Genomic DNA, 8,828 nt, shown 5'->3' on the forward strand with positions numbered 1-8,828 from the left:
TACTGTCTGGCTCGCTCTTATTGCCATCTCGTTTGCTCTTATACCTTCTCGCTCGCTCCCGTTACGAAAAATCAATAACACTCTCCTGTTACCGACATTTCATGCATGCATCACGGAATACAACCAAAATTGGGCACTGCATTACTCGCTTGAAAAATGGGCGTAGCACGGACACGCACCAAGTAGAGACTTTATCGGCAGTACTTGAAAATGGGTGTAGCGGAATAGTTCCAAAAATGGAAATGGGCGTAAAGCGCTGGAATCAGTCGAGCGAAAACGGTAACAGGCAAAACGTCGGGATGGCCACTCTCATATATGTTTCTCTCTGGTGATACTATATTTCGTAGATATTTTTACAAGTGGCCGTGTCGATCCTGTCGCTGGATCGGGAGCCAACACCAAACCAGACCAATAACAACATATTTTTACAACAAAAATTTATGTTTCAACGAAGATATTAAGTTTTCTACAAATTTCTGTTTCAAGTCAATTTTTTTGTAGTTATTTTTCCGCTAGGGTCGTCTAAAAATTCTGAGAAAAATTTTCACCAGGAATCGACTCTTCTGCTGGAAGAGCAGTGAAAAGTATCCGAAGAGTACGAAAAGAAATTGCTTTATATTTTCGGTTACTTAATATTCTCTCCCTTTCTAAGCAACTATCTGCCTCGGAGCTGATAACTAAGTACACCCTAATCCTTCATTAGCCCTCTAATCGCTTCCTAAACAGTGCACGCACGCACGACAGTGTCACGTGACGTTTCTAGGTGTATTACCCTTTCTATGTGTGCGCAAGTTTTTTTACGCGCGCTCGGTCAATCTCGCAACCTCTTGCGAAAACGTCGAGGGGCTAGGAGATCGTTTAAAGAGCGATCTCTCGATCAGTATTCGCCGAGTCCCGGCTCGTCGCTTCCGCCACGCAGCTCGCAACCCTCGCAACGCTCGGCCGTGAGGTTATGTCATGATCGTGTCGATTTTCTGATCGTTTTCACGCAGCCAAGAGACTATCGAGGGTCCCTTCCAAGCGCGTCCTCACCCGCTCATGGGATTTATTGACAATGAGTTGCAAGAGGTATCACAGCTCTGCCACAATGTCGTCGACGGAAGCCGCCTCGTCTCTTGCGTGCGGAGCATGGTCCGCGTCGAAATAACGTAAGGGAACATCACGCCCGGGACTTGGTCGCGACGACAGAATCACCGCCCCATCGCTGCCACTTGCGTTAATCTTGCAGAAAGACGCCGTTCAAGCAACTCGTCGTGTGCATCCAGTTCCGAGAGGACTACCCCGCGTCGCCGCTGTTTATCGAGTTGAAGAGCAAAACTCTGTCCGCCAGGCTGCTCGATGGACTAGCAGAGGTCTGCGAAAAAGAGTGCAAGCGTTTCCTCAACGAGGCGCAGGTCTGTACTGTGGTGTATCGGTTGCGTTGAAGATTTTTATTCTCTACTAAAAGTTGCTGTACTTGCAGATCTTGCCGGTGTTGAAGTTCATCAGGAATTTTGTCGAGGATAATCCTCTCATTTGCTGCTACGAGGAAATATCAACGCTGAAGAGACTTTTAGAGGATAGGGATGAGTTGAAGCTGAAGCAGAAGAATTCTTCCATTAATCTAACGCTACACCAAAGTTCGTATCACTTTAAGACTAAGCTTGAGGTGCCGGATAATTATCCCATCAGTTGTGTGACGTATGTCGAGTCTTTTTTCTTGAAAAATTAATACAGCTGCATGACAAGTGGAAACCCATTGCGACTAATTTGCGCCGCGTGTTTGCAGGTTCAGCGATGTCGACACAAACTTTCCACCGCTGTTCAATCGCTATCTAGTTGGACAAGGAAGGGAATTGGCAAGACAATGCGTCGAGCCACCGTCGAGAAAACAGCAAAAGCCGTTCGCGCCATCGCCATCATTAAACACAGTTGTTTCTTTTCTCATAAAGTAATTTTTACACTTACATTGAGCAGTTTTTGCTGTTGCTATTCTTTTTAATTTTATTCTGTTTTGTGCAGGAGTGTGAAAGCCTTTCCGCAGGAACCCTGTCAACACTGCAAAGTAACGTGCTTGCCAACAAACCCGGAAGAGGTAGTGACCGACGAAAACGCGGATTTCCATGCCGAGAGACTTTACTGTGGCCATCTCTTCCATTTGAAATGTCTCGTGACATACATGAAGACTCCGCCATTCCATGGTATGAACACCATTTTTATTTAGACATTAAATCATGTTATGGAACAGTTAGAAGGAAATTATTTTTGTCGAAGGGGGTAAGAAATGTCCGAGTTGCGGTCAACGTGTCTATCATGACAAATGGGGATTATCTGACAAGCTGGCGGAAGACCGTTGGGCTCATCAAGAGGCACGAATGAGAGAATTGGCGGAAGTTGAAGAGTTTTTCAACTAGGATACCCGTGTCGTGCAAACTCGTGGAATGAGCTTCATGATAAAACTTAATGAAAGTACAATATAATAAATAGAAAGTTATGTAAAATCATGACAACTGACATGGCAACTGATTTTGAGTAAAAGTGAAACGCACACTAAGATTGAAAAAATGGTCTTCGGAACGTCACTTTTTCACAATAACATGTAAAAGATTTCTATGTCGAATGTTCTTTTAAATACAGGGATTTTAAGAACTGAAGGTGAACAATCTGTTTTGGCGAATGTCATCAGGTTGGAGTTGTCTGATCTTGAATAATTAGTGTCACAAAGGAACAAATTCGACTGAAATAATGTTGGAAACTTTTAACGTCACTGCTACTTTTATCACCACTGACACTTTTTCATAAACTTGTGTGATATTTATCATATTCGCAAGAAAAGAGACAAGTAATATTTTTAAAAATTCTGAAGAAAAAATATTTTTAAAAATATGTTTATCCGAGATAAAAGTACTTGTCTGTTTCTAAATGTAAAAAATTAATATTTTTGAATCAAGAAATCAAAGAACAGAGTATGATTATACGATGAATGGGCATTAACTAAGGGCTTAATCCATAAGAATGTCTCTTTAGTGGATATATCAAGATTATTTTTATATTTGTAATTGTTTTATGTGAAAATATTTATACATATGCAGGTGTTATGAATTATTTTCCCTTTAATGTACCAAAATTGTTCAGGATTATCTATCTATTTATCAGTTTTATGATATTTTATCAAATTATGTAATAGAGATGAAATTTTCTTTAGGGAGAATACATATTCTTTTTTATTAGGAAATTCCGTTTTTGAACGATACGATTAGACACGCAATAATTTTAACAATAAAAACGTTAAAAAACCCGGATATCAGGAAATAATCTATATATAATTGTTTTAAAAGTAATAAAAATATTTTCTTTTAATCACGATTGGGACGAAAGAAAATTTTTACATCGATAAAGACCGGATAAAGTAGTTTAAGAACTCTACCTCCCTAGATTATCGGTATATAAGAAAAAAATATCTGTAATAGACTTATTTATAATTTTCAACGATTAGACACGCTTAAACATTGCGAAGAATTCTCTGTTGGACCAAATGTAAGAATTAGGAACGACTAAACTTCAAAATAAATTGAAGAGAGAGATAATAATTTATCTTGTACATTAAGCATTGTAAACATAGTACACATTTCATCTCGTAACAATCTCACATTGATGTGAGTCGACTCGTTCGGTGATGCGCGTAATTGTAATATGCAAAAAAAATTATCTCTGAATACGATGGTCGGTACGGGGTGCAGTCTCGCGTGTATGCACGAATAGTTGTGACCGTGTTCGTGACGTATTGATCCTCGGTACCGTCTATAGTGATATTTTCTCCGTCTCCCTTTCTCTCCGGCCTCTCGTACGGGTACGTTTTTGTTTATTCTGCCCTGCGTTTACTTTGCCACCCCTTCCCTAACGGCTGGTGTTCCTTACGCGTTCATTATGGGACAATACCGCTGAATACGCACATGATATATCAGGGAAGCGCGAGAAAAAGAAGAGAAGGCGTTACGACACAGCTGACAAGCTACTGTCATAAAAATTATTCCAGACTGCTTATCATCGATTTTAATTACTTTAGAATATTCGATAGACCAGCTGAAAATAAAGGGCACATATTTGTTTGTATATGTGCCCTTAATGCAAAGTAATTTAAGGGTTAAAAAGGCTCTTCGTTAATTACCTCGATGTGTTTCAACCGAATATTGATAAAATTTTTGTGAAAAATAATTCAAATAAAAAATGTGTGTTATATTGGAAATACTTTGTGTCAGTATGTTGTTTTAGAAATATTATACTTCTTTTAAAATTAAAAAGTCCAGCATATTTTTTTCCATTGAGAGAACAGCTCTTAAATATTACTGAAAGTTGCAGGGAAGCAAACAATTTGAATTTATTTTCTCTCATTCGTTAAATTGCGCGCATCATATAATTTTTATATCCAAATTTTATCGTATTTATCGGTTCGTTGAATTAAATCCTTCACCCTTTGAAGAAGATATCTTAAACTCGTAGATAAATTATATACTTCTCTTGAAATTGCTTTTTCCGTTCAATTATCAATGCACTACTTGTTATTGTTATTATTCTGTCTTCTTTATCCCACAATTTTTCCCCACTGTTAATGGCAATATTGGTAGTAAAAGTGTATTGTATGAAGTTATTTCATAAAAAGGGCTCCGGGCGAAGAGAAATAAATTTATAATTTTAATCGAGTATTTTTTTTTATATTCACGGTAGTAAACGGGAGTCACGGTTCCCAAGGGTGATCGACTAAATTTTTCTCCTGCCGTACGCTCGCATTTAATTCTGGGAGACAGCCGGGCAGACTAATTCTCAGTTATCGATTCCACGCATACGTGGAAACGTACGCTCGTGTTGTACTCATGTAGGGCGGGCTCTCGCAGTGTTCCTTACACCTGACCGAAACGCGATTACGACGACGATATGGCAAATCTAGCTCTTCGTGTCCCCACAACTGCACACTCGCCGTTTTTGTCTCTCGCGCTGTACGAGTTCGCTTCTGAGAATGGCGACGTAAAGAGAACGTCGTTCGCGCTGGGAAGATTCCCGGGTCGATTTCTGGGTCGATTTCTGGGTCGATGGGCAACGTCACACGCGGAGAGCGCGGCTGCAAATTTCACGTGTCACGCGTACAATTTCATTATCGCGGCGACGTTTATTAATCTACGCTTGTGCTCGCATTTGGGTCGCTTCCGACCGTATACGTCTGCGACTGTTCGCCGGCTACGGGTTTGCGAGCGATTGCGAGGGGTTTCCTCGGTGTATGCACCTGGAGTCGTTCACACCGATTTATCTCGCGCCAAGAATAGCCTGCCGTCTCTTTTCCGTGCGGCCGGCAATATATTAATACAACGCATGTTAATGTCAATGTTACAAAGATTTATAATACGTTAATGCCATTCCACCGTCGTCGTCGTAAATACGTAACAAAGAAAGAACCGTGGAACGTCCGAAAACAAATGTAAGATCCCGGTTTATCGCAACCAGCTCTCGTTATGATTGAATCGCGCGATTGCAAATGTAAATTTGATAAATTCAAACGACGCGGTAACTTTGCCGATATAAGTTAACGATCAAACAGCGCTTGCCTCTTTACGTAATCAATCAAGGATCAACCCCCGCGAGGCTGACTCGCGCGGCGCACAAATTTCGTGGCCTATCCTTGCGGGACGAGGATAATGCGCCCGGTTGCCGGTGCGTGTTATATACACACGATACACCTATAATTGCACGTGGGGCAGCTTCGTCGTAACGCTTCGTGGATCGATAGCCGGGAAATGGCCGGAAGCCAAGTCCGACGACGACGTCGTTTCGAGTTTTGCCGTTGTCACAGTGCGCGAGGGCCAACCCCTTCTCGCCGCGAGTGTCCCACTTCTGTTACAGTAACCCCCGACGCACAATTCTCCACCGCACTCTCTCAAAACTGCCTCCCCCCCCTCCCCTTTGGAGAAATCCTTCCCGTTGTCTCATTCTTTTTCAGGCCGTCGAGATGCAGCTCGAATCGACGACGATGCCGAAGTGAAAGACTTCGAGGTGTGCAACGCACACGTTCGCCAGGACGGAAATTAAATTGTCCTGACGGTGCACCCTCGGAAAGGACTTCCGTTACCGAGACAAAAAATATTCTTGACGCATTTAGTATATAAAGATAAGACGATACCGCAATAAAATGAATAATTCTTATTCTCCTCTATCGAATTAAAAAAGATTGACTTACTATATTGAGACAAGAGTAGCTTATATAAATGTGCGTTTATATATTCTTGCGTTTAGAATAAATTTTCCCTCCATCTTACAACGCACGAAGTTGGCCCCGCGATATTCGACACAAATGACAATACATATACTATCGTTTTATTCTAGATTTTAGAAATTTTTATTTAAGACTGAAATATTCCTTTTTCTATAATATTCAACAATATACAGAATCTTTGCTTTCATCACTGCTTTGCAAACATTTGGAATTTGTTAAATTAATTTTATAATTTTTTCCGCTGATATTTTATGGTGGGAAACTTCTTTTCTTGCAATTTCCTTCATATGTCCTTTTCGTTTATAGGAAGCGTAATTTTAATAAATAAAATGATATTCATTTAAAGATAATTAAAAATAGTTCGACGAACGTTGTTTCGATAATATAAATTTAGTGTACACATAATTACAACCGATATACTCTACAACAATCCTTCAAATAAAGTATTATCTGTGCCAACAACAGTACAGGACATCGCAGTAAAGTAACAAAATATCTGTCGTTGGAATAATTACGAGCGGTAGTGTACATACATGTGAGCATAAACGTCGGGTTTAAAAGCGAGACAGATGGGGGGGTTGGTTGCTACACTCGAAAAAATATTTCTTGAATCCTCGATTGAAAAGTCAACAGCTGTAAAAGGAAAGGGGACACTGTGGCACGTGTCACTCCAAGAGTATTCACTTTCTTATTTTCGGGAGATCGCGTGACACAAGGTTTCACTCACTTCTTTCGGCGGTGTGATTGTACCTGGAGGAGGTGTCATTTCAAAATAACGGCAGCGGGTACCGTAAATGATGCGTGAAAGCAGCTGTCCGTCGAGTCCTCCGTTTCTGATAGCAATTTCCTTTTGTTCGTGTTTGCGGCGATTTAAGACGAGCAAGATCGTGCAAAATTATTTGCAGAAAAATACCGGAGACGAGAAGTGAAAACAAATAGACCTTAGCAAAAATCGACACCTCGGAATGCGAAAGTAACATATCTAGGAGAATTTGTCGACGAAACGTTCTCGTTCAATAAATGAATTAATTTGTCCGCCACAATTTCTGCCATGAAAAAAAATACGTAAAACGGGATTAAATGAAAAAATGAGATTGGAAAGAATTCCATGATGTACAATTGCATTCGCTGCGATGCAACTGGCCGCGACTGCTCGTTCAATCGTAGTCCATCTCACAGCTGTTTCCACATCGCCCTCCTCCACCCCTCCTCCCCACAAAATTTCAATTTTCCGATTCAAAACGTCGTCCTCGCTTTTACGAAACAAATGAAAATACCGATTTATGTGGCCATACATGCACAATCGTGGAGTATGGATGGTACCACAAGAAAGAGGGGTACGAGAGGAGGAGGGAGACGGTAGGAGGGCACATAAAAGGGGGAGAAAGAAGGCCCACGTAGGTCGCGGGGTCCCGCAACAACAAGTTGCAGCCACCTGGCGAGGGTGATGCCGGCCACCCAGTGGCCCCTCCAGGTGCTTCCCCAGCAGAACCCCCTGCTTCGCGCTGCGTGTGTGCCTGCTGGCCGACGCTGATGCCGCCGTAACGTGAAGCGGGGAGACGAGACGAGACGACACGAAGACAGCATGCACGAGGAGTCGCGCGGTATCTCAAAGAACGTGGCGTGCGCTATCGCGTTCGTTCGGGGATACGCGCGAATCGACCACGTCCCGAAATCGATACGCACATCTGTCGCAACGGAGAGGTCCATTGACTCCTGACGGGGGAACGGGAGTCCCATGCGAATTTTCCAAGTCCGAAATTAATAGGGAAATGCACTCGGTTGCCGCTGCGATCGTTAGTAATCACATGTGTCGTGGTTTGCTTTTCAGTGCTTTCCAACGTTTTCGCTTCAGCAAATTCGACACTTGACATTTTTTAAATATTTTATCAATCTATTGCTAAGTCTTTTGTACACATGGAGAGAATTTTCTCTTAGAATTTACCCTGAAATTCATGGTAATCGTGGGATATGGCATTTCGTAGAATTTTACAAGAGCTTTCCTGATTAATATCTACCACAATAAAATATATAATTAGTTTGATTAGTTTTATTAACATACATGGTATTATAATTGTCAAAAAGTTCCCATAAAATTCCTCGAAATGCACATTGTCCCACGACTACTATGATTTTCAGGATAAACTCTGAAAGACAAATCTCTCCGTGTAAGATGCGAAATTAATAAATACACGCGCTTCGGCATCTTAAATAGAAATGAAATAAAGGCATATTTCTTTCGAATCCACGAGGATCAGAATTTTTAACAATTATTGTCTAACTTTGGATGTTATTAAATGAGTCCCTTAGCTTGATTACGATTACTACTTGCGATTTTTAGTTACGCGGGGTAAAATTCGTAAAAGGTTAAAGTTACGAACAATCCAAATAATTCGATTACTAATTGTGGGCCCCAAAATGGGTTACTGTCTTTTTTTCCCGAGAGTACAAGGTGTAAATTTACTGATGTATGTAAATATATCGTCCCAATGTTACCCACTATAATAATTGTAATTATAATACATGCAATTCTTTTACAGCATAAGCAAACATTGTATAAAACTGTGACTTGTATTATTTTCTTATC

General features: G+C 40.9%; 1 protein-coding gene across 1 annotated transcript; it reads left to right on the forward strand.

Annotated features, from left to right (window-relative positions):
- The first annotated feature begins 532 nt into the window (after positions 1–532).
- Positions 533–4,225, forward strand: LOC105560454. The gene is made up of 6 exons (XM_012009592.1): positions 533–1,148; positions 1,229–1,394; positions 1,463–1,680; positions 1,769–1,930; positions 2,002–2,180; positions 2,254–4,225. The coding sequence occupies exons 1-6, from the start codon at positions 1,039–1,041 to the stop codon at positions 2,391–2,393; spliced, it is 975 nt and encodes a 324-aa protein (XP_011864982.1). The 5' UTR covers positions 533–1,038; the 3' UTR covers positions 2,394–4,225.
- Positions 4,226–8,828: the final 4,603 nt, after the last annotated feature.

The sequence above is a fragment of the Vollenhovia emeryi genome, unplaced genomic scaffold, assembly GCF_000949405.1.
Source record: "Vollenhovia emeryi isolate VEMERY1.0 unplaced genomic scaffold, V.emery_V1.0 DF939230.1, whole genome shotgun sequence".
NCBI lineage: Eukaryota > Metazoa > Arthropoda > Insecta > Hymenoptera > Formicidae > Vollenhovia > Vollenhovia emeryi.